Source organism: Spinacia oleracea, chromosome 4 (genome assembly GCF_020520425.1).
Source record: "Spinacia oleracea cultivar Varoflay chromosome 4, BTI_SOV_V1, whole genome shotgun sequence".
Classification (NCBI taxonomy): Eukaryota; Viridiplantae; Streptophyta; class Magnoliopsida; order Caryophyllales; family Amaranthaceae; genus Spinacia; species Spinacia oleracea.
Window position 1 is genome coordinate 173,731,468 of NC_079490.1, and position 25,184 is coordinate 173,756,651.

General features: G+C 41.4%; 4 protein-coding genes across 6 annotated transcripts; 2 read left to right on the forward strand and 2 right to left on the reverse strand.

Annotated features, from left to right (window-relative positions):
- Positions 1-423: 423 nt before the first annotated feature.
- LOC110799184 (putative disease resistance protein RGA1) lies at positions 424-5,957 on the reverse strand. Of its 3 annotated transcripts, none has more exons than XR_008932420.1 (2): positions 1,265-5,957; positions 424-797 (listed from the first exon to the last, which is right to left on the reverse strand). XR_008932420.1 is itself a non-coding variant. In XM_022004400.2 (2 exons), the coding sequence occupies exon 2, from the start codon at positions 4,468-4,470 to the stop codon at positions 1,660-1,662; it is 2,811 nt and encodes a 936-aa protein (XP_021860092.2). In that variant the 5' UTR covers positions 4,471-4,587; positions 5,548-5,957; the 3' UTR covers positions 424-1,659. The 3 variants fall into 3 exon arrangements, 1 of the variants encoding a protein (XP_021860092.2); XR_008932419.1 differs by having other exon boundaries at positions 424-864; XM_022004400.2 differs by having other exon boundaries at positions 424-4,587; positions 5,548-5,957.
- A 7,674-nt stretch (positions 5,958-13,631) lies between these two features.
- On the reverse strand, positions 13,632-15,695 carry LOC110790778 (uncharacterized). The gene has a single exon (XM_021995546.2). It carries the CDS (start codon positions 15,693-15,695, stop codon positions 13,632-13,634), a length of 2,064 nt encoding a protein of 687 aa, XP_021851238.2.
- A 2,251-nt stretch (positions 15,696-17,946) lies between these two features.
- LOC110799193 (uncharacterized) lies at positions 17,947-21,008 on the forward strand. Its single transcript, XM_022004414.2, has 4 exons — positions 17,947-18,302; positions 18,394-18,454; positions 18,553-18,697; positions 20,569-21,008. The coding sequence occupies exons 1-4, from the start codon at positions 18,077-18,079 to the stop codon at positions 20,827-20,829; spliced, it is 693 nt and encodes a 230-aa protein (XP_021860106.1). The 5' UTR covers positions 17,947-18,076; the 3' UTR covers positions 20,830-21,008.
- Positions 21,009-21,143: 135 nt separating this feature from the next.
- On the forward strand, positions 21,144-24,702 carry LOC110799201 (MDIS1-interacting receptor like kinase 2). The gene is made up of 2 exons (XM_022004420.2): positions 21,144-24,222; positions 24,566-24,702. Coding segments are annotated over exons 1-2 (2,430 nt in total). The 5' UTR covers positions 21,144-21,793; the 3' UTR covers positions 24,567-24,702.
- Positions 24,703-25,184: the final 482 nt, after the last annotated feature.

The window sequence follows — 25,184 nt, forward strand, 5'->3', positions numbered from 1 at the left end:
TTTGACAGGTCTAGTGACTGGTTCGCACGGTACGTTTACAGTTCATGAAAATGCCGAACCGAAACTTAGTTACGCTACCGTTAACCGCCCATGAACACTCCTAGTTTGTGACCATCTTTTTCTTACGATGGTTGGTGGCCCTGCGACAACTCATTTAGCTTTTTCCCTTCAAGTGAGTAGACAATATTGGTTAGAGAAGATTGGTCATACGTGATACGTGTGACATTGCAGGTTCAACATAAATAAGCTCAAGTGTTCTCAACACGCTTAGTATTTCATAATTGTAAATTTGTAATAATAGTCGCGGAGTCTCGATTGTACAACATTATTATTTACAAAACATTTTAGAATAGTTGCAATAGTTGGACTTTGTAAGGCTACTTGACATTGTAGTCTACTGTGGCGTTGATACTTACATTTAGGTGTAACCTTATGCACTTTGAAAGAAATGTGCTCTTGTGACAAGTTTCCAAGAAAAGGAAAATATTAGAAGCATATTACGAAACAAACACTTTGACAAATTTTGAAAAAACACTTGATTTCTATTATCTCAAATCTAGAGTACACCTTACTTGAAAATCGGAACCATTGGCTATATCTCAACGTGACGATATTCGAGCCCTCTGAAATGGCCCGAGCTGTGTTAGGAATGAGACCTGTCGGTAGCAAAAGGCACATTTCCTTTACAAGCACTCAAGCAGTATGTTGATCAGTTTTGTTTTCCCATTTGTCAGTCCTCCTGGCTAGACCTCCTGATAACAAGGAAGTCGTAAAATCTTGCAGCGAAGTTGAATTACCTAAAAGTTGTTACAGATCATTTACAACAAGTATGTTGATCAGTATTTTGCATCAATGCTGGTACAACTGCAAAACAAACACCAAGTCATTCACTAGTATAGAATTTGTCAACATATATACACAGTGTTTTACATGTACCAGATGCTACTGAAATTCAGAGGAGACTTTTCTGAAAGCAAAGTTCGCTCCAAATAAAACAATGTTCTAAATTTTCTTAATGACAAACCTCTGAATTCTGAAATGCTACAATATTTATCTTGTTCTTGCTCATTTCCAAATAAGCAGAACTGATCAAATGAAAGAAGTGAACTTGGACAATACCGTCTGTTTTGAGCTAGAACTATTAAGCGCATTGCTATTTACGTGATTAAAGAAGTGAAGGGAAAAATATGATTTAAGAAGCAGCATACAGGATATCATCAGGTGACTAATAAAATAAAAAGATGTGCTTTAGCTATAATCCCACCTTATACATGTGGATGACATTCTGAGAAGGTGATTTGACCTGTTAGCAGAATATTTCAGTAAAATAAAACTGTAAGTTCAGATTAACATCTTAAAAGAGAGGAGGCCATACGAATTTACATGAGGTAGAAATTAAATATCCATTGAAAATTAAAACTTCAGCTAAAGATAGATAAATATGGAAGGAAAATCTGGAAAGAGAAAGGAAGTCGTTGTGACTTGCGAGAAGGTGAGGTGGTGAATTCTACCAGCTGATTCCAGTCTTCTGCAACCCGTAATTTCAAGAGATTGGAGAGACGATAAGCAGGCTACCCATTTTGATCACAATGCTTAAGTGTTAGAGATTGGAAGGCAGTCAAGTGGTGCATTTCAATTCCTTTGATAACTTCACCAGCTTTATTCAATCATTCGAGAATAATAGGTACCAAAACTGTCGACATCCAATTCTCCCAGTTTCGGACAGACAGGAAAAGTTGTCAAATTAGGACAACCTCGTATTAACAGATGAGAAAGCCGATTGAATTTATATGAATTTGCCATTTCTTCTGTCTCACCCTTCCCTGGTTCTGATTTCCACCATCCCTTTAAATTTGTCAATTTCACCAGCACAAGCTTTTGAAGGGATGGAAAGAAAACCAACTCATCATCTGGTCCTACTTGTCTTGACCCTCCTGATGTTGCCAGAGCCCCTTCTCCACTGACATTATTACTCTGCACATACTCCACTTCCCGCAGTCTATAGAATTCAAGGACTTTTAAATGACGCAGTTGACTCATTGGTGGAAGATGCTCCAACCTTGTACATCCCAAGAGTTCTATTCGGACAAGATTTGGGAGACAAGTTTGGAAATTCATTAACGAGCCCCCCCAGCTTGGGAACCTCACTCCTGGATAAGACCACAACTCAAACATTCTGAGGTTAGGATGGGGTTGCAGTCCTTGCAGGAATTCATCTGCATTATTGTTTCCATCACTGTCACGATGCCACAAATACCTGATTTCCCTCAAATCTTGACTTTTTAATAGAAATCCCCCTTCCCTGCCTTCTATTGCATTATTTCTGATAAGTTTTTGAACAAAAATTACCAGAGTGTCACTATGATTGATGAAAAACTTCAAATCTTCAAGCTGACCAACACCAGCTGATCCCCAATTCCAAGCTTTGCTTGTTCCACAAACTACAAACCCTGTTAGCTTTTGCAAAGATGTCATGGTGTTCATTCCGCTAGGCATATGAGTCAATCTCCAGCAACCTTGTATATCTAGGTGTCTAAGATTAACTAATTTCCTCAAATCCCATGGCAAAGTTTTTAGACAACCACACCCACGTAGCTTCAATGTTTGCAAGTTGTAAAGCTTGGTAATGGATGTGGGCAACACAGAGAGCAAATTATTGTAAGAAAAGTCAATATATCTTAGATGCAACAATTTACCTATCATACTCGGTAACGTTTTCAAAGCAGAATTATTTAAGCTTAATACCCTTAAGTATTCCACTTTTGATAAGACAACAGAGCTTCTTAAATCGGAAGAAATGTTATAAATACTTAAAATGGAACGCACTCGTTTCATCTTGGTGAGGTTACTGTAAATATCTCCTGGTGTTCCTTTATCAATAAATATATGGCGTGTTTTCTCACTAAAACACCTTGTGTTATACTTGGAAGATATGATTTCTGTTCCAGCTACTTCTTTAGCAAGATCATGAATCAGGTCATGCATCTTGCAGGATAGAATTTCGCCAGTACCCTCGGCTCGTTCTACATCTTGGAAAAAGCACCTTTGCAGCAATTGATTGAAACACCCTTCACCCGCATCTTCTAAACTCTCTCCATCTGATGATATAACGAAGCCTTGTGCCATCCAAAGACATATCAAATCCTCCTTGATAATCCTATAATCCTTTGGGAATATGGAACAGTAACTGAAGCAGCTCTTCAAATGGAATGGAAGATAATAATAACTAATTTTCAAAACAGATACAATGCCATTTATCTCATCTTGTTTTATGTTTGCCAAGTCGGTGTTTTTTAAATATTGCCACCTACTTTCACTCTGACCTCGAAGAAGACTTCCAACCACCCTTATGGCAAGTGGAACACCGGCACACTTCTTGACTATCGCTTTTCCGATTTCAATCAAGTGTGGCTTCACTGGATGTTCTTCTGGTTTAAGTGCCATTCTTTGAAACAAATTCCAAGAGTTTTCCTCTAAGAGTCCCTCTAAAACATGTATTTGGTGGCTTTCAACAACTTCTGCCACCTTACTGGAGCGAGTTGTCACTATAATTCTGCTAGCCCTCCCACCTCCAATTAATAGTTTTCTCAACTCATGCCACTTACCAGGATCCTCATTCCATACGTCATCCAAAACAAGGAGATACTTCTTCCCATCAAGTTCTTTTCGAAGCTTCATCTGGAGATGGTCCAAATTCAGACCATCTTGCCTAATTTCAGGGTTTACAGCTGCAAGGATTTCACCAACTAGCACTTTGACATTGAAATCATCAGAGATACAAACCCACATTTTCAGAGGGAATTTCTTACCAATCTCCTCATCATTGTAAACAAGTCGGGCTAGAGTTGTTTTTCCCAGCCCCCCAATTCCAACTATGCTAATAACAGAAACATCCTCCTCAACAATAGTGTCTAATAACATATCCACAACTATTTTCTTATCATTATCTCTCCCAATAATCACATCTTCCTCCTCACACACAAAGGAGTGTGTTTCCCTTGGGTTATTTTCGAGACCAACTGGGTGTCTCAACCCAGAATCATGGTGATGATCTTTGACAATATCATCCAACATTTTCCTGATCTCTTTTATTTCGCGAGACCAAATAAAAGCAGAACGAAGCTGATTAGAGCAAGAGAAGAAAAGGGATACCTCTTTATTCCATTTGTTACCAGGTATGAGATGCTTGATATGAGCAAGAGTTGTAACTTCGTCAAACAAGTCATCAGCTTGGTAAAGAGCTTCCTTAAGCCTCTCAAGTCTGCCACGTTCAACGTTGGTGCGACGACCTTGATGCAACCGTTCTTGATCCTCAGCATCAAGGAGGACGTTTTGGATGGTGGAAATAGTGTTCTTGAGTTTTTCAAGCTGAGACTTGACGCCCAGTACAGACTGAGTCTCCCTCCAAATGGGGGAGCCCAGCCATTGGAGGATAGACTGCACCAGTGAAAGACTTCCTGCTACATCCATCAAGATTTCTCTATTCTCTTGTGAATTAGTGATGTTTTTTTGAGGAGTAAAGGAAATGAGGAGAAATAATTGAATGAGTTTTAGTGTGAATGCTATCCAAGATTAGATACCATTTCTCTGCAAAGTTTTAAAAGAAATTATTTCAACAATTCTTGTCTTGTCAATTACAGTACTCTGTAGTATTATACTAGGGCAATACATTGGGAGTAGAATATATTTATATTCCAATTTTTATTTGTGGCCAATGATCAACCATAGAGTAGAAAACTTATCCTCATTATTCTCTCGCTTTATGCCAAGATGACCTACAATAAATTTATGCCGCAGTATGTAGCCGTATTATACCATACGGGCCATACGGCACTACGACGTATCACCTAAAACTACAGAGTACATGCCAAAGGTAAGAGAGACACTATTTTTTTTATGGAAGTCGAGGATTCTATAAGCCCCACCTTTCATGTCTAATCATTTCAGATGAGATAAGTTCTAAAACTCCATTCGGTAGGGCATAAAACGTTTTCATGAAAAACGATTTTTCCCTTTCAATCATTTTACGTTGTTTGGTTGGGTAAGGGATAGAAAACTCTATGACTCCCTCAAAGGTGGAAAACTCATTTCCATTTAAAAGGGAGGAAACCACTTTTCCTTTTTTTTCTTCCTTACCTCGGTACCTCCTCTCCTTTCTTCCCCTCAATCTTCACCATCTTCTCCCAATCTTCACCGTCTTCTCCCATTTTCTTTTAAGGTACCAAACAAAAGTTTGTAATTGTGTTTTTCCTTGAAATTTACAATGAAAATGTTTTACGCGTTACCAAATGAAGCCTAAGTCTAATAAGTTGGGATAAGTTAAAAGTTCAATAAGATAAGATAAGAACGTTACCTAAATAGGAAAACAGATTCCATAAGTTTTAGCAGGTGAGTATTTTCATATACGAAGCACTAGAGTAGTTAGTAGTGGTCATTGCAATGATCCCGGCAGTGGATGGAATCATGGAAGAAATGCATAGACTTTAAAAACGGCTATAAGAACTTAACAAGTGCGTTGGAAGATAATACACATCCAGTTTGAGTTACCTGCGCAAATGCTCTCTTGGACATTTAACAAACACCTTGTCAGCATGATCGCCAAGATACTTCATTGGATGTACCAGATGGACGTTTACCTGTGCAAATGCTCTCTCGGACATTTTAACAAACACATTGTGAGCATCATCGCCCAGAATCAGATGCTTCATTGGATGTAACGGATGAACAATTCTCAATGGCTTCAAGGAAAGGGGGTAGTTCATTTCTGCTGACTTTGATTTTCAGATGAAATCTTGCTTTGAGAGTGTTGATTATTGCTGTTGCTACCAAAGAGGTGTTTGCGCCTTTGTTCGGCCTTGTTGCAATCTTGAACCTTATTGGTGTATTGAACTTTTGCTACTCCGTATTTTATCTCAAATGTTTTAGAGGTGAATAAAAATCCGGGCCGGGTCCGACCTTAACACAAAGGTTTATGCCTAAATTCATAAATTTGAGTGTGGGTTTTTAGGGTCACAACGAGCTTTTTAAGGTTGGGCTCGGACTTTGGTCTAAAATGTGTATTTAGAGATGACTAAATATGCAATTTATCGAGCCGGATTGGGTATTTTTTATTTTTATTTTGAAGGAAATATTACTAGTATTAGTTATGAATAGAAATTGTGAAATATTTCATAAACAAAATAGTAATCGAAATTTGCAAGTATTGATTTTATCGTTTTCTTAAAACTAGTTGTTGGACCGCGCGCTAACGCGCGTGGTCCCCAAGATATTGAAATTAGTCCGTTAAATTAAATCAAAAAATGAGAAAGTGGAACAAAGAAAAGAAATTGGGAAAATATGTAATTAACAAGGCTTGAACCTAGGTTGTTTGAACAAGCAACATAGAGCATCTAAAGGGAAGGAATGAAAAAAAAAAAAAATCTTAGTAATAGTGAATTTCACCATTTTGTGACTCATACCACTATTATTAAGCATAGTACTCCAATTGTGAGTATTTTAAAGGTTTGGGATAAATATCGTATACTTTTTGTTTATGCCAAAATTCGTATGGAGGCGACTTTCGGCTAGGATCGACTCTAACTAAGCAAAGAATTAATAACACAAATAAAAAGACACGACACAGAGAAGTGTTGACGCGGAAAACCCAGGAATAAGGTAAAAAACCGCGGATAGCTATGAGGCTATCAATCCACTAAGTATTCTGTATGATTGTTTATGCTCTTCTTTCTGAGAATTGATATTGAAAATCTAAAGTACAATAATGAATGCTAAAACAGTTGATAGCTTAAGAGTTTGAGTGCTTGAGTTCACGTCCCTCTTCATCATGCCGTTCTTTATGCTTTTATATGCCCAATGCTAACGGTTCTATCGGTTGGGAAGATCCCTGGAAGATAGGGATTTCTCCTCGGCCGTTGCTCACGTCTTCAACAAACTCCCTAGTCTTCGGTCAGAGCTTGGACCTTTTTCCCATCTTATGACGGCGTGGCCCATGTTGGGCTTCTGGGCTTGGAACTTGACCTATCTTCTCTTACTTGCTCAAGCGTTGTTCTTCTCTTTTCGCCAGAGCCCTGTCGATGGTCTTACGTCGCCCAGGCTTTGTCGTCTGTCGCCTCACTTGACAGGCTCACTTGACACGACGCCACCTGCGACACGATGATACCTGGATGGCACGACAATATCAGACGTCAAAGCAGTTATGTCGTTAGTTCAATAAAGTGGGATAACAGTTTGCCCCCAATTGTGAGTTTGCGGAGTGTATACAAAGCAAAAGAAACAATTCAAAATTCGAAAAGTAAACCGTCTACAACCGTCCAGTTCGTGGGACGGAACCGTTCCGATTCTCGAAGTAATAAATGCCAATTTTTCGCGACGTGCAATAAAGCGTCTTAGAGTTTTTTGAAGAAAGTTTCCAGATCTGAAAACAAGAGAGAGAAAAGGAAGGGAGGAATTGCTTTCGTTGCTTCGATTTAGCCACACCCAGGTAAAATTTCGATCATTTCCTTCGATTTTCTTGTAGATTTTAGTAGAGCGATGGCAAAAACTAGGCCGACCGTGGTTAAGGATAAGGAAGATGTTGGGGTTAGTCGGGCCAAGTCACTCAACCCGATCTACTCTACTGTTGAGGATCCAGCGGCTTTTATAACTCTCGCCGGTCTGCCGCCGTCGGCTGAAGTGAGGATTCCTGGTCAAGAAGATGAGGCCAAGGATTGCCCGGAGGGTTATGTGGTTATGTATGAGTACCCTTTTATTCTGGGGTTTTTGTTTCCTTTTACACCCTTGGCTAGATCTTTTGTCGAGGTGTTCCATTTAAGCCCTGGCCAATTGATGCCCCAGATCTGGCGTATTTTTACTGTAGTGCATAGGGTTACTTCGGGTTGGCGAACACCGTTTGACTTGGCTGATCTGATGCATGTTTATGATTTATCCTTGAAGGAGTGTTGTCGGTATACTTTGGTGACGAAGAAAAAGAAGAAGAATTTGTGTGTCGGGTTAGTTGTAAATGATAGGGGTTGGCAAAGTCGTTTTGTTTATGTGAATAAGGCGTCTCTGGGAGAAGTAGGAAACTTCTTAGTGGAAGGGTGGACGACGGAAGGTACTTTATGTTTCTGTACTTTTGATTTCTGATGTTTTACTGAACGTTGTCTTACTTGGCTTTGTCTTGCAGTTGTTGATACGTCGTTAGCTGGTTTGAACTCTGACTCTCACGATAAGTGTTCGAGGTTTCTGGGTTGTTCTGTCGTGGAGAGATCGTTCAGCCGTGACGGAGGTCGTTTGGGAAGTCAAGAGGGGAGTCAAGTCGGTGACGTTGACGAGGAGGAGACTGAAGACGAGACGATTTGCTTAGTTCATCGTCGACGGAAGTTGGACTTACGCGAGGAAGTCGTTGCGAATTCGTCGTCTGCATCAGAGGAAGAGTTTGAGATGGCTGACACATCAGGTGTTTTTGGTTTGTTTTCTTATTTGCCTGGTTTATCTGCGGAGTGTGTTTTTGATGGTTTCTCGCTTTGTTTGTCGAAGAACATACGCTATCGTCTAAGCCTGTGTCGAGGATGTCGCAGAGCGAGATGATGGAACGAGCGAGGAAGCGGTTGAGGTCGAACAGTGCCGCTGGTGGGCAGGGTGGTCAGGCGATGCCTCTTGTGCCTCGTTATTCTAAGATAGGTGCATCGCCTGAGACGCCCGTTGTTATAGGGGGTGAAGGTTTTCATCCTCTATCGTCGTCGTCGCCACCGAGGCCGTTTCAGGCGTCGTCGACTGCTGTTGTTGCGACTAGGCCCCCTGCTGCGTCGGCCAAGAAGCGTCCTGCTGACAAAAGTTCTGTCGAGGATACTGTCGTCACTCTGCCCCCGAACTTCTTGGGCGACGGCGAAGGTGCCGTCGTTTGGCCGTATGCAGACCGGTTGATATTGCCTTCGACGTATCAGCGTTATCACGAGGTCGTGCCTCTTTCTGTCGCGTCGGACGCCGCTGAACTAAGCCTGCGGGTAAGTGTATTTCTGTTATTTTATTCAGTTCATGGTATTTGTAAGCGCGTCGTGTGTCGATTTTGTGACATGTTTTTCTTTACAGGCGTCACAGGCTGCTTTGGCCGTGCGTAGACAGTGCTCCTTGTTGTGCGACGAGCTTATTTCCTCGAAGAACCAAGTGGCTATGGTGAAGAAAGCGGCGCTTTCTTGGGAAGGTAAGTGGGTTGCTTCTGAGAAGAAGTTGGCTGACCTTGCTGCGGTGGTCAAGTCAAAAGATGAACAACTAGAGGGCAAGGACGACCAGATTGCTGACGCTTCGAGGGAGTTGGAAAGGGTAAAGGGGGAGTTGGCGTCGACCGTGGAAGAAATGCAAGGGCTAAGGGCTTTATATGACGCTTTGCAGGAGGAGTTTAAGGATTGCGAGGCTTTGGCTGTGTGGAGGACGAGGGCTCAGATGATGTTCTCGTGTTTGAAGGGGGAGACCAGCCTCTGGCCATGCCAGAAAGAGGTGGACGACTATCTTGCTAACGGTGGTACCCTCGAGGAGTTGTCGGTGCCGGTGGTGGACGCGGATGAGTTGGCGATGGAAGCCGACACTGCTGGAACCAACGGGGCTGATGCCGACGTCGCTCCTCTGGTCGAGGATGTTTCTTCCGTGGATCGAGAGGGGGAGGTGCCCGCGGAGCAAGGCGAGGGAGATGTTTCCGTCGTCGCCCCTCCAGAGGTGGCTTTGGCAGACGCGACGATCAACGTTGACATGCCCCCGATACTCGATCAAGTTATCTCGACCCCCCTCCCAGACGAATAGGTGTGATGGCTGGTTGGTGTTTTTATGTAATAGTTTAGTCGTGTGGATATTTTATTTCTTGTTTTTGTATTTTGGATGTTTTTACTCGTCGTCGATGGCGGCGGCGAGGTGTTTGGATATTTTGTGTGTTTTGCGCTTTCGCTTGGTAATGTGAAAGTCGCGGCCTTTGGGGTCGCGCGTTGTGTGTTTGTGTATGGTAAGTTTGTTTGTCTTTTTCTTGGTTGTTCGTCTTTCATGGTTATCTCGTCGCGTTTGGATGTCTTAGTTTCGTGTAGTAGATTTTTTGCGAATAATAAGTATTGAATCGACCGATGTGTAAAATCGTACCTGCGCTGTTTGTTCGTTGTTTTTCGCGATCCCGTTCTGCGTCGTACGTTGTTGCTTCTGGATATCATTCGTCGTGCGTCTTGCACTCTGCAAAAGAAAACATGGGTCGCTAGGAGGATTGGCCGTTGGGGATGCCAACGGCCCTCCGATGCTTAAGTCAGTAATGGTTTTTAAACGAAAGTAAAACGATAAAGGAAGATAAAGACGACGATACGATAACTGATAAAATTGGTTACGACGAGATTTCAAAAATGGTAGAGTTTAAGATGTGTTGCGTTCCAGCTTCGGGGGACCGACTTGCCATCTTTGGTAATGAGTCTGTATGCCCCCTTTCCGCCGATTTTGTCGATCAAGTACGGTCCTTCCCAAGCTGGTGCAAATTTACCTGCGTTTAATTCTTTCGTGTTTTGAAATACTTTGCGCAGTACCCAATCTCCTTCTTTGAACATTTTCACTTTGACATTTTTGTTGAAGCATTTTGCCACGATCTGTTGTTGTGACGCCATTCTTATCAACGCTGCTTCCCTGAGATCTTCTGTGTTGTCGAGGTTTTCGCTGAGTTCTACGTTGTTTTGCTCCGGCGTCATAAGTCCATATCGTGCACTGGGCAACGTCACTTCAGGGGGAAGTACTGCTTCGCACCCGTAAACGAGTGAGAAGGGAGTCTGTCCCGTCGCCGTCCTAGGCGTCGTCCTGTTGGCCCACAGGATGGATGGCAGTTCTTCTGCCCATCGCCCCTTCTTGTCGTCCAACCGCTTTTTCAGCGACGCGATAATCGTTTTGTTGCTGGATTCCGCCTGTCCGTTTGCTTGGGGGTATCTAGGCGTCGACGTCTTTAGCTCGATGTTCCATGTTTTGCAGAAAGCTCTTGTCTTGTCGCTGATGAATTGTGATCCGTTGTCGCAGATGATTTCCGACGGTATTCCGAACCTGCATATTATGTTAGTCCATAGGAACGAGCATACCTCTTTGTCCCTTATTTGTTGGAATGCGCCTGCTTCTATCCACTTGGAAAAATAATCTGTTAGGGCTAGCATGAAGACCTTTTGTCCTGGGGCGACGGGCAATTTGCCAACGATGTCCATCCCCCATTTCATGAAAGGCCACGGAGTTAGGGTTGGATGCAAGAATTCAGATGGTTTATGTGTCATACCTGCGTGTCGTTGGCACTTGTCGCACTTGGATACGTACCTCATGGCGTCCTTAAGCATTGCTGGCCAATAGTATCCATTTCTTTTGATTCTGGTTGATAAGCTTCGTCCTCCTTCGTGTCCTCCGCATTCTCCTTCGTGGTATTGTTTCAGTAGTATTTCCCATTCGATTTCTTCGGCACATCGCATCAACATTCCGTTTGCTAATCGCTTAAATAGTACGTCCTGCAAAATAACATATCGTGAAGCTTTGAAAAGTATCTTTCTGGCTTCTAGCTTGTCGTCGGGTAGAGTTTCGTGCTTTAGGTAATCGAAGATGGGTTTGGTCCAACTGTCTGTGTTTACGGTTGATAGGACGAGGCTGGCGTCTTGTGGTATGTCTTTTTCGACGGCGGGTGACAGTAGGTGTACTAGAGGTATGGTCGAGAATGGTGATTTTCTGAGTGCGGATCCTAGGTTGGCAAGGGCGTCGGCTTGCGTGTTTAGGTCTCTTGGGACTTGTTTGATGGAGAAGGGTTTGAATTTGGAAGTTAATTCTTTCGCTTTCTCGAGATACAAGGTCATTTTTAGGTCTTTAGCTTCGTAGTCGCCGTTAATCTGGTTGACGATTAGTTGTGAGTCGCTGAAGATGTTGAGTCCGCTTGCCCCTAATTCCATAGCTAATGTCATTCCGGCGATTAGCGCCTCGTATTCTGCTTCGTTGTTAGTTGCCTTGAAATTACAGCAGATTGCCTGTGCTATCATGTCCCCTTGTGGTGACTTCAGTACGACGCCTAAACCTGCACCACGAAAGTTAGATGAGCCGTCGACGAAGAGTGTCCATATTTCTTCTATGTTGTTGATGAGTTTGACTTCGTCGTCTGCTATCCTCTCTAAGTCGGGGCTGAAGTCTGCCACAAAATCTGCTAGGGCCTGCGATTTTACAGCCGTTCTTGGTTGATACTTGATGTCGAACCTTCCTAGTGCCATTGTCCACTTCTCCATTCGACCTGTCAGTTCTGGCCTACGCATCACAGACTTGATTGGATAGTTAGTCATCACCACTATTTGGTGAGTTTCAAAATAATGCCTTAGTTTTTTGGCTGCGGTAACGAGTGCTAAAACGAGTTTTTAGAGGGAGGAATACCTGGTCTCTGCTTCCAGTAGTGACTTACTGATGTAATAAATGGGTAGTTGTTGTGCTTCGTCTTCTCGAGCTAGGACCGCGCTGACTGCCGTCGAGCTAACGGCTAAATAGAGTTGTAAGACTTCTCCTTCTTTTGGCTTGGATAGGAGGGGTGGCGACATCATGTATTTTTTGAGGTTTTGCAGGGCTGCTTCGTGGTCGTCGGACCAGTTAAACCCCTTGTTTTTGCGCAAGACGTCGTAAAATAATCGACACTTGTCCGACGACCGCGATATAAAACGGTTTAGTGCCGCCACTCTTCCTGTCAAGCGCTGTACCTCTTTTATGTTCCTGGGGGATTGAATGTTGATGATCGCGCGCACTTGGTCGGGGCTGGCCTCGATTCCTCGTTGGGTGACGATGTAACCTAATAATTTTCCTGCGGACACTCCGAAAGAACATTTAGTCGGGTTAAGTTTCATACCGTACTTTTTTAGTATGTCGAAGGATTGTCGTAAGTGTTCCACGTGATCGTCAGCCTTCCTCGATTTCACCAGCATGTCGTCAATGTATACCTCCATTGTGTCTCCGAGTTGGTCTTTAAACATCTTGTTGACTAATATTTGGTACGTCGCACCTGCATTTTTAAGACCAAAGGGCATGACTTTATAACAATAAATTCCTCTATCCGTTACAAAAGACGTTTTTTCCTGGTCGTCTGGGTGCATAAGGATTTGGTTGTATCCTGAGTAGGCGTCCATGAATGTGAGTAGCTCGTGTCCGGCTGTGGCGTCGACCAGGGCGTCGATGTGCGGCAGAGGGAATGGGTCCTTGGGGCAAGCTTTGTTGATATCTGTGAAGTCGATGCAGACTCTCCATTTTCCGTTCTTTTTACTGACGACGACGACGTTTGCTAACCAGTCTGGATATTTTACCTCTCTGATCTTCCCTGAATCTATCAGGTTTTGGACTTCTTCGTCTATGATTTTATTCCTTTCGGGTGCGAACTTACGTCGTTTCTGTTTTACCGGTCTGAAGCTGGGGTCGACGTTGAGCTTGTGGGTGATCACGTCTGGGCTGATTCCTGTCATGTCCTCGTGCGACCAAGCGAAACAGTCCGAGTTTTCTCTTAGAAACGACATTATCTGACTTTTGATGTTGTCAGGCAGTGAGGCTCCGATCCTTACGACTTGGTCTGGCTTTGTCTGGTCTAGTACTATCTCGTCGATTTGTTGGTCGTCGGGGTCGTCCGATGTCGACCCTGGCTGTAATTGCTAGATGGGTGACTTGGATGGTTTCAGTGCTGTCTCATAACATTTCTTCGCATCTCTTTGCTGCCCTTTGATTTCCATGACCCCCCACTTGGTTGGAAACTTGATTGATTGGTGGTATGTCGATGGCACTGCCTTCATTTTGTGGATCCATGGTCGTCCTAGGATGACGTTGTATGCTGATGGACAATCGACGACGTTGAACTTGGTCATCATGTTGACGCCTTCTGCGTATGTAGGCAGCAATATCTCTCCTACCGTCCGTAGTGCTTCTCCACTGAACCCTACCAGAACTGTTGATCTCCTTACAATATTTTTCTCTTCTAATCCCATTTCTTGTAGTGCTTCCAAGAACAGTACGTTGGCTGAGCTTCCGTTGTCGACCAGTATCCTTTTGATCAATGCGTTCCCTATTGGGAGCGATATTACCAACCCGTCGTGGTGCTCCCGCTGTGTATCTACAGAATCTGAGTCGTCGAAAGTGATAGCCATTGCGGTCAGGGACCTGTGTAGTGCGACCTCGTCTTCGGTTTGTCCCTCTTCTACGGTCTCAGATTCTCCCCTGTTAATTTTTTTAGCTGCAGAAGAGGTTAGTCCACAAATATCTGAACCACCGGAAATAACATTTACCACTTTATTGAATGGTGGTGGGTCTGGTCGCTCGCTGCTTGTCGTTGGGCCGGGCAGGGTGGTTTGCTCTTTGGAGAATGTTTCTTTTCCCTTGTCGCTCAACATTTCTTTTAGATGCCCCCGTTTCAGGAGGTATGCGACCTCCTTTTTGAGGGAGATGCACTCCTCGGTTGTGTGTCCTTTGTCGCGGTGGAAGTCGCACCATTTGCTCATGTCCTTCATGGAGTCCGGTCTGTCGTTCTTCCGGGGCCATCTGACTGTTCCACCTACATTTTGAAGGGCGTTCACCACACCTCCAATGTCGACGTTGAAGCCGTAGTCGGAGATGTTAGGGTGTTCGACCCGCTCGTTCCTGTAAACATTGTTAGTATCATAATACTGATTGACACTTTGTACCTGGTTTTGCCGAACATATGGTTGGTGTCGCCAGTTGTTGTTCCTCGGGGTGTACGATCTTCTGTCGCTGCTGCCCCCTATCGATCGTTGAGATGCTGTTCGGATAACCTCGTCGTCTTCGATTCGCATCTGGGCGGTGGCCCTTGATCGCACCTCTTCGAAAGTTGCACAGGGGTATTTGGTTATTTCCCGGTATAGCTCCGAATTGGGGATGAGGCCTCTCTTGAACGCCTCAATAGCAGTCCTGACATCACAATTTTTTATACCGATTTTTTCACAATTAAAACGGTTAAAATAATCGTGTACCGACTCGGTTGGCCCTTGAACCAACCGATAGAGATCACTGGTTTGTTTTTCTAACTGGCGACTGCTGGCGAATTGTTGGTAGAAGGCGTTGATGAGATCGGACAAACAGGAGATGGATCTGGGAGGGACGTTCGTGAGCCATTCCAAAGCTGCTCCATCAAGGGTGCCGCCGAAATATTTGCACATAACAGGTTCCACTAGGTCGTGCGGAATCCCGATCTGCCACATGCGCTGCTTGTAGAAGTTGACGTGCCTATAGGGGTCGGATGTCCCGTCGTACAGGGTGGTCCAGGTTGGGAGCCGGAGTGTGTGCGGAACTGTCACTCTAGCGATCGCTTCGCAGAACGGCGACGCTGCATACCCGTCGGTCGGCTCGGTCTCTACTGGTGTAGGTGCCCCGGGGAACCTGGTCATCAACTTCATCAGGCGGGAATAGTGCTTCGTCATGCGTGCATCCATCTTGTTCAGGCGTTGGGTCACCGGATCGGAAGCTTCTTTGTCTTCTTCCTCACGGGTTTCCTCCTCATCGTCGGTCACATCTTCAAAGTCATCGGGCATCTCGAACGTTAGCTTTTTTGGCTTCCCACCTTTGTAGCCGGACTGGTGCTTGTTGCTCTTCACGGATTCGAGCTCTTTCTGGAGGGTTTCATTGGATGCCCTCTCTTGGGCTAGCTCGGCTTGGGCTTTCTCGTAAGCCGCTTTCATCTCTGCGATCGTCATCTCTCCAGTAGTCATGGTGAAAGGGGTGCTTTTGTGTAAAACCTAGTTAATATCCCCACAGACGGCGCCAAACTGTTTATGCCAAAATTCGTATGGAGGCGACTTTCGGCTAGGATCGACACTAAGTAAGCAAAGAATTAATAACACAAATAAAAAGACACGACACAGAGAAGTGTTGACGCGGAAAACCCAGGAATAAGGTAAAAAACCGCGGATAGCTATGAGGCTATCAATCCACTAAGTATTCTGTATGATTGTTTATGCTCTTCTTTCTGAGAATTGATATTGAAAATCTAAAGTACAATAATGAATGCTAAAACAGTTGATAGCTTAAGAGTTTGAGTGCTTGAGTTCACGTCCCTCTTCATCATGCCGTTCTTTATGCTTTTATATGCCCAATGCTAACGGTTCTATCGGTTGGGAAGATCCCTGGAAGATAGGGATTTCTCCTCGGCTGTTGCTCACCTCTTCAACAAACTCCCTAGTCTTCGGTCAGAGCTTGGACCTTTTCCCATCTTATGACGGCGTGGCCCATGTTGGGCTTCTGGGCTTGGAACTTGACCTATCTTCTCTTACTTGCTCAAGCGTTGTTCTTCTCTTGTCGCCAGAGCCCTGTCGCTGGTCTTACGTCGCCCAGGCTTTGTCGTCTGTCGCCTCACTTGACAGGCTCACTTGACACGACGCCACCTGCGACACGATGATACCTGGATGGCACGACAATATCAGACGCCAAAGCAGTTATGTCGTTAGTTCAATAAAGTGGGATAACACTTATCATCTGAAATTTTCTTACTGTCCTATGCGGAGTACTATGCAAAATCATTAGTTTTGAGTTATTGGAAAACAATTCTGAGCATTATATAGATTTATAGGCTCGCATTTGGCCCCGAAGATGTCCGTCCCCGGACCCGATTTTAGCGGGTTTTGAGAATGACCGTTACATCCCGCTCTTGGGCCGGCCTTGCCACATCGACCCGCAACGGGATTGATTTTTGGCCAAAGTCCGACCCTCAGCAATTAGTCAATTACCCTATCTATTTATACCTAATATTTAAAAAGGATAACCATAGATTATTGGAAGCCATATGTCACCATAGATTATTGGAAGCCATGTGTCATCTCTCATTTCATTCATCAATTCATTATTAGTTTATTTTTATTTTTTATTATTGTTTCTATGTTTTAAACATCAATTACTAATAGTCCAATATACACATTAACCTCTTCCACTTCACCCCTTTAACATTCAATATTAATTCAACATATAATTTTTATATTTTTTCAACCTTCAAATTAGGGGTGACAATTTCATCAAAGTCCGACGGATATTCGAACAACCCGAACTGAATTTATGGTTGAAACCCGATAAACACTGTTGTTAAACGGGTGGCGCGTGGATCGGGTGATGGGTCGGGTTCCATCATCTGATCCATCCATCCGTTAAATTTATTAATTTTGTTTACTACAATTACTTAATGATTAATATAATCTTGTATGTATTACCTAATATTTTTTTATTATTAGAATTTTCGGTTATTTTATAATGTAAATGTATCAAAATTATAATTCATTGTCCACTATATTAACACATTACTTTATATTGATTGATATTATAAATAAAGTTGACGATAATTTTAATTACACCGGCTAATCATCCAATCCACCTGATTCATCCGTGGATGCATGATGGATGAGTCGGATGTGGATGGAGGGTAAATGGAGTGACAGATGGGTTGGATGATGGATGAAAAGTTGACGGATGGAGGCGGATGAATCTCCATCGGCCCGATCTACCTCCGATCTATTGCCACCCTTACTTCAAATTACACCTCTATTTAATTCACATATTACCAAAAATCACAAGTCCCCACTAATTGAAACTTTAACAAAAGGTCTCGTGCGCACAAGGTGTACAATAACTTTATTGTACACCAAGATAACTTTTACACATTTTTTTTGTAACTTTAACCTAGTTTTGATTGACTTTTATATTAGTAAAAAAAAATGTCGATAGATAAACATTTTAAAAGGGTTAAATGATTAATTTTATACATTAGTGATTTTGAAATAATAAGTTTTATTAAAATGAAAAAATTTATCATTAAAAACTAGATAACTTTTAAGCATTTTGAGTTAACTTTTACTCCGATGTACAATAGTTATTGTACAACACTTGTTAATAAGAATTTGTGAAACCTTAAAAGACAGATGAACAACCATTATAAAAAATAGTTGACATTAACAAGTGTACTCAAGTTGCTCCTCGTTATTGTCGCCCTTGTTTAGTTGTTCTGTTTCAGTTGAACTACTTTCTCTTCTACTCCACACTCTCTGCAACATCGTCTACTCGGTTATCTTCCACCCTCAAACCAAACTTCATCTTTCTCTCTTCAACAATGGCGTCAACAGCTCTCTCTCACTCTCTCTCCTCACCCCTCAATTCACACTCCTCTCTTTCCCATCGCACAAATCTCACTCTCTCACCCAATTACACTCCCTCGATCTCTCCTTTAAAACTCAGATCCCTTTCTCTCTCCTCAACCACCCCCTCTTTCGTCACCTTCGCTTCCTCCGACGCTTCCGCTACCAACATATCCAATGATGAGATCCCCATTGAAAAGAGTCAGCTTTCTATCTCCTAAATTCCTAATTATCACATTGAATTTTTTTAATTCAATATAAAATTTAATCAATTTCGATTTTTTTGGTGCAGGATTTCCAGCATTCCCTACTGTTATGGATATTAATCAAATTCGCGACATTTTGCCTCACAGGTGAGTTTCTACATTCTTCAATCACTGCATTTTCTCTGAATTTGTAAAATTTAATTTAGGGTTTGGAGGTTTTATTTAGATTGTTGTATTGTGTGTAGATTTCCGTTTCTGCTAGTAGATAGAGTTGTAGAGTATACTCCAGGAGTATCGGCGGTTGCTATTAAGAATGTTACGATTAATGATAATTTCTTCCCTGGCCATTTTCCTGAGAGGCCTATTATGCCTGGTGTTCTCATGATTGAGGTATTTTTCTTTTTAATTTCTTCCGCCTTCTATTTGTGTTTAATCTGTGTTTTAGTTTTGATTTTGAATTGAGATCAATCTTCATTCAATTGGTAATTGAGGATATACATTGCCAAAATGTCGTAATTTGTGAGATTATAGTGTGTGCTAGCTTTTTCGGGTTTTAATACGAAGATAAGCTTTTTGTGTTGAATATGATGGTTTTTTCTTTTTGTTTTATGAAGTTTTATGGTGATTTCTGTTAGTGACTTTGTGAGAAATTCGAGTTAGATATGGATTTTTTTTAGGTCTATGTTGTTCAATACTTCAATGTGTGGAAGTTGATCTTCGGATGGAATTAGCTTATGAACATTTTAGGTGTTGTCCAAAACATGTTTGGTTGGGCGTTACATAGGGGAGTTTGAAAGTTAAGTTACTTCCACAAACCGGAGGAAGTGATATATATATCCAGTTCTCCCAATTATTGGATACCAAAAAGGTGCAGAGTCTGCAGATGGTTATGCTTCTAAGGAACCTTCACTATGATAACTTGTTGTCTCGAGTGTCATCTATACAACATTTACTTGAACAGGTTTTGAGGTATACAATGTTCTTTTGATATTTTGCTAGGTACTCTTCATACATGAATGTGAGAGAGTTCGAATAGGAATGAGAGATTTGACATTGTCTACTTAGCTGTTGTTAATTATCAGTCAAAGCAGAAGCTTTTGCTTCTGGAACACTTATCCTTATCATACATGGAAAGTTATTGGAATGTTTCGTGTGGTTTGGGGAATAAGATACATATTACATATATATATATAGCCTATACAGGGATGGCCTTGCATTATTTTAGGGGGATTTCCATTGGTCACCAACTATAAACTTTCTTAAGGGGAATTGGCAGCAAAGAGAAGCGCTTTGTTGGCACTTAGGAGTGAGTGAGAAGTTTTCTACTTTTGAGCTTTTGAACATTTCCGGACATCAGTAAACTGAAACTTGAATTGGATGTGTCGATCTTGAATAGTGAACTGTACGCTAGTTGGAAAATTTGGTGGTGATATGGAGGTATTGGGAATCAGGGTTAGAAAGTTGAGGTCTATGAGAGCTTTGAAAAGGAGTGAAGCTAGACCCCTTATTGACCCTCTGCGTAGAATTAGTTTGCAATCTGACCAATTCAATTGTGATTTATGTTGGTTTTTTGGATCAATAAGTCATGTTTCAGTTTCTTTTCCGAAATTCCTTGGGCCCAAGTGTGTATATTGTTGGGAAGATGCATATCTTACATGGTTATGTTCCCCTGTGCGTTGGAAATTATCTCAATCTGACTTGTTTACAAAAGGTTATGATAGAATAGAATGGAAAAGTACTCCACATTCTACAGTCTGATTTGTTCTTTTAGTTAGTGTTATGGACTTAATCAAGCGAGGTTATTCCTACACCGAAAAAGCAAAGCTTTTGGTTCTAAAGATTGTTTGATTTGTTTCATTATTTATTCATAGATTATTCTTTGAAAGGATGATCCTTTCTTCATAGATTACTCTTATTTCATGACAGCAGCCTTTTTTTAGATTTTAAAAGTGGTATTGTCTTCCTATGTCTTAGGACCACTGGATCGGTTTGTGCGAGTTAGAGTTGAGGACACTTTTGTTTGCACTACCTGAGCCAAGATTACGTAGAAGTAGAATTTGAATCGGGAACCTCTTATGCATTGTCTTAAATCTATATGCTTTGTTTCTTTTGTGCAACGTCAAATCAACTATTTGTCTAGTGTTTGCCGTTAATCGATAGACCTCATTTTTCCTTTTTATATTTATATCGTCTTCTGTCTAGAAAGACCTAAGTTTGGGCTTAACAATAACACTGATAATAATATTATTACCTGCATAAAGGCAATGGCACAAGTTGGTGGATTGGTCATGCTGCAACCTGAAGTTGGAGGATCTCGTGACAATTTCTTCTTTGCTGGTATCGACAAAGTAAGATTCAGGAAGCCAGTGATTGCTGGGGACACCTTGGTGATGCGAATGACACTCGTCAAACTCCAAAAACGCTTTGGTATAGCGAAAATGGAAGGCAAAGCATATGTTGGAGGTGAGGTAGTCTGTGAAGGAGAGTTTTTGATGGCTATGGGTAGTAGTTCAAGTGAATGAACATGATCGTGTTTTTAGTTTAAATTATTTGTTTTCACCATTTGTTTTTCCAACATTAATTTAAACTAGAATTTGCACAAGACAGAGATCTTCTGTAAGTCTCCAGTCGGAATTCTGTAGTTCTTAATACATGAGCTGAGCTGAAACGTGCAATTTAGTTTGTTCTATTCTATTTTCAAGGCTCTGAGTTTTTGTCCTGTTTTATTTTTTTAATATGTTTTCTGTTAAATCATTTTAATTTTTAATGTCTAGCACTAGGTAAGAGCAGTGTTATTCATAAGAAACCAAGTTTGGAACATTACATAATGTACAGAGTATGAAATTAATTTGGAAAGGTCTAAAATAGAACTTTGGATTAACACTGTATTAAAAATACAGAGTACTATATAAGGAGAGAGGGTCTGAATAGCAAATACTCCCTATGGTACCGACTCCTTTGGCGGCTGCAATAATTTCAGAGTTGTTTTTCTAGATTTGTTGATTAACCATAAGAGGAGACTTGGTCTTTTACCACCATGTCAATGTAACATTGTTCATGATATAGATTCCTAAACCAGTATACTCCGTATTTGATACTCATCTTAGTTTGCTAAATTGTAAATAGTCTCAATCAAATTATATTTCAGCAAACATTAAAACAGAGATATAAAAGGGGGAAAGAAAACAGGGTTGATGTTGAATTTTCAATTTATTATTCAACATCTACCAAATATTATTGGCAGCCCTTCGCAATAATATTTCAATGATGTTAAACTACAATACGGGGTTGAACAAATCACCATCAATTGTTAAAAGATATTCAAAAGTCAAGTTGACTTGTAAGTTTTTCCATGGATTTTGTAAAATTTCAAACCTCTCAAAAAAGGAAAACAAATTATAGCTTGAACTAATTTAAAACCTAGATTTAAGCACAAATTTAAGCCAAAAATATTAAATAAAATTTGCACCACCAAAAGAAGAAACTATGTCATTCAAAGCTCTGTTTCCTCTGTTTTTTTGCATACTTTTGCAATTTTCATTCATTTCCAACTTTGCTGGTGCAATTCAGCAAGAAGCAGAAGCTCTGGTTGAATGGAAACAGAGCTTGCACAGTCTTAACCAGTCATTTTTGTCATCTTGGTCACTTCCAAGGGATGCTTTAACCGCGAAAAACAGCAATGTTATCACTCCATGTCATTGGCTTGGAGTTGGCTGTGAAAATGGAAGTGTTACAAGGTTGAACTTAACCAATGTGGGTTTAACAGGTACCCTTTATGCCTTCAACTTTTCATCTTTGCCTAATTTATCTTTCCTTGATCTTCATGATAATAATCTCTTTGGAAATATCCCTTCTTCAATTAGTAATCTCACTAAACTTACTAGTCTTCATTTGGGGAATAACCAATTCACTGGGAAAATGCCCGAAGACCTTGGAAAAATTACCACCCTCACAAATCTGAACTTCATAAACAACTTTCTTTCAGGCCAAATTCCATCTTCTCTAGGAAATTTAACCTCTCTTACTCTCCTCATCCTCGGAAACAACCGGTTTGTAGGTACGATTCCTCCTGAGGTCGGATATATGATATCACTCACCGAGCTTCGTATCAATTTGAACAACCTAACGGGTCCAATACCGCCTTCGATTGGTAATCTGAGAGGCCTGAAGACTTTGTCAGTTTATGGAAACAAGTTGTCAGGGTCACTTCCAAAAGAGTTTGATAACCTCACTAACTTAACCTTGTGTTTCCTGTCAAATAACACTCTTTCTGGCTCATTGCCTGAGAAAATTTGCCAAGGTGGAATTCTTCAAGATTTTTGTGCAAGTAACAACAGGTTTTCAGGAACTGTACCCAAGGGGTTGAAAAACTGCACCAGTTTGACAAGATTAAGGCTTGATAGAAACAATTTTGTGGGTAACATAACAGAAGATTTCGCGGTATACCCAGTTGTTGATTACATTGATTTGAGCTACAATAACTTTGAGGGTGAGATATCTTCTGATTGGGCAAAATGCAAGAACATGACTAGTCTTAAGATTTCTGATAATAACATTACTGGTAAAATACCTCCAGAATTGGGAAAAGCAACCAAGTTGCATTACCTAGATTTGTCATCTAATCAGCTAGTGGGTGAAATACCGAAAGAGTTGGGAAATTTGAAGTCATTATTCAACCTCACATTGAGCAATAACAAACTCTCTGGGAACATTCCCAGAGAAGTTGGTAATTTGCTTGATTTAGCCTCTCTTGACCTTGGCGCGAATGGATTAAATGGAACGATACCAGAAGAAATCGGAAATTGCCCCAAGATGATCTACTTGAATCTAAGTAGAAACGGCTTGAATGGAGTTATTCCTTGGCAGATTGGGAGTCTTGTGAGCCTACAAGTGCTGTTAGACTTGAGCAGAAACTCGCTTTCTGGCGAGATTCCGTTACAACTTGGAAACTTGGATAACTTGGAGGAGTTGGATCTTTCTCATAACAATTTTTCTGGCCAAATCCCTTCAACTTTTGATCAAATGCAAAGTTTGATATCTGTTGATGTGTCCTACAATAACCTCGAGGGTCCTCTTCCATATGGCAAAGTGTTCATGAATTCTCCCCTTGTATCATTTATGGAAAACAAAGCTCTATGTGGGAACATAACAGGGTTAATACCTTGCCCTAGAGCTCTGAATTTTTCAAAGAGGAAAGGCAAAAATGCGGTGGCACTGATTACTGCTCCCATCTTAGGAGTTGGAGTTTTCGTATGCATCGTTGTGGCGGTTGCCTTGTATCTTTTGAAAGGTGGAAGAGGGGTTAAAGGGGAGAAAAACAGGAAAGTAGGCTCACAACGAGAAAACATGTTTTCCATATGGAGCTTTGATGGGAAGTTGGTATACGAGGACATAAAACAAGCAACCAAAGGGTTTGACGTGAAGTACTGTATAGGAGAAGGTGGCCATGGGACTGTGTATAAAGCAGTTCTGTCAACAGGACAAATTGTTGCTGTTAAGAAGCTGAAAACAATACAAAATCCGAGTTTTGAAAACGCAAAGAATTTTGAGGCAGAAATCGAAGCATTGTCTAAGATTAGACATCGAAACATTGTGAAGCTTAATGGGTTTTGTTCTCATGCACAACATTCGTTGTTGGTTTACGAGTACTTGGAGAGAGGAAGCCTGGGGAAGTTGCTCGGGATTGAGAAGGAAGCAAGAGAATTAGACTGGGAGAAGAGGGTTATTGTGATTAAGGGGATTGCAAATGCACTTTGTTATATGCATTATGATTGTTCTCCTCCTATAATCCATAGAGATCTTTCTTCCAACAATGTGTTGCTTGACAGAGATTATGAGCCTCGAGTTTCTGATTTTGGCACAGCTAGGCTTCTGAGTCTAGATTCTTGCCGGAACATATGGCTACATTGCTCCTGGTAATTTTCACTCTTACCTACAAGGCTACAAGCATTGTTTACTGTAATTCTATTTGTACTTTTTTCTTTTTCTTCTTCTTAGAATTATCTGTATTTGATTTATACTTCTGGTAAATATCCTGGTAATTTCAGAAAGATCCCCTGATTTATACTTAAGAAAGATCTCCTGGTAATTTAATTTTCACTCTTACATACAAGTATTGTTTACTGTAAATTCTATTTGTACTTTTCTTTTCTTCTTAGAATTATCTGTATTTGATTCAGAAAGATCCCTTGATTTTTACTTGTGGTGAATTTCAGAAAAATCCCTTGATTTATATACTTGTGGTAAATTTCCTTGCAGAGCTTGCTTATACCATGAAAGCCACCAAGAAATGCGATGTATACAGCTTTGGAGTTCTAGCACTAGAGATTATAATGGGAAGCCATCCAGGAGATCTCATATCTTCATCTTCGAGCTCATCAGTGGACACTTCAACATCTACCTCATCTACAACATCCGACACCTGTGTACTCGACTGTAAACCGATCTCCAAAGACCTCCTGGACCCTCGTCTACCATATCCTTGTTCAGAAGTGGCTCATGAGATAGCAATCATCCTTAACTTGGCTTTCGAGTGCATTAAGGCTCATCCACATCTGAGACCAACCATGAAATATGTGTGTCACCAGTTGCTTCCAACACGAAAGATAGCTCCTTCAGAATCAATGGAGAATATCATGTCATGGAATCAGTGTGAATATAGCAGTGAAGGCGCTAACAGCATAAGGTCTTCTAGCTGTTCTTCAAGTCATCGAGTTCATATCGTCTAAAGTTATTAAGCCTGCTGAACATCAAAACAAGGAATTTCATATTTTCATGGGATATCTTTGGATGTGGTGTATATTCATCAGAATTGTATTAGCATTTTGCAGCTGATGGGACTCGACCCTGTAACCTCCAAGTCAGAAGGTAAGTTCCA

What these genes read in the sequence shown, in the direction of transcription:
- LOC110799193 (XM_022004414.2), top strand. Translation starts at nt 18,077, where the DNA reads ATGGCGTCAACAGCTCTCTCTCACTCTCTCTCCTCACCCCTCAATTCA. An exon ending in TGAGATCCCCATTGAAAAGA is followed by an intron (nt 18,303 to 18,393) that starts GTCAGCTTTCTA and finishes TTTTTGGTGCAG; the next exon opens with GATTTCCAGCATTCCCTACT. An exon ending in CTGGTGTTCTCATGATTGAG is followed by an intron (nt 18,698 to 20,568) that starts GTATTTTTCTTT and finishes ACCTGCATAAAG; the next exon opens with GCAATGGCACAAGTTGGTGG.
- LOC110790778 (XM_021995546.2), bottom strand. Translation starts at nt 15,695, where the DNA reads ATGACTACTGGAGAGATGACGATCGCAGAGATGAAAGCGGCTTACGAG.
- LOC110799201 (XM_022004420.2), top strand. Translation starts at nt 21,794, where the DNA reads ATGTCATTCAAAGCTCTGTTTCCTCTGTTTTTTTGCATACTTTTGCAA.
- LOC110799184 (XM_022004400.2), bottom strand. Translation starts at nt 4,470, where the DNA reads ATGGATGTAGCAGGAAGTCTTTCACTGGTGCAGTCTATCCTCCAATGG.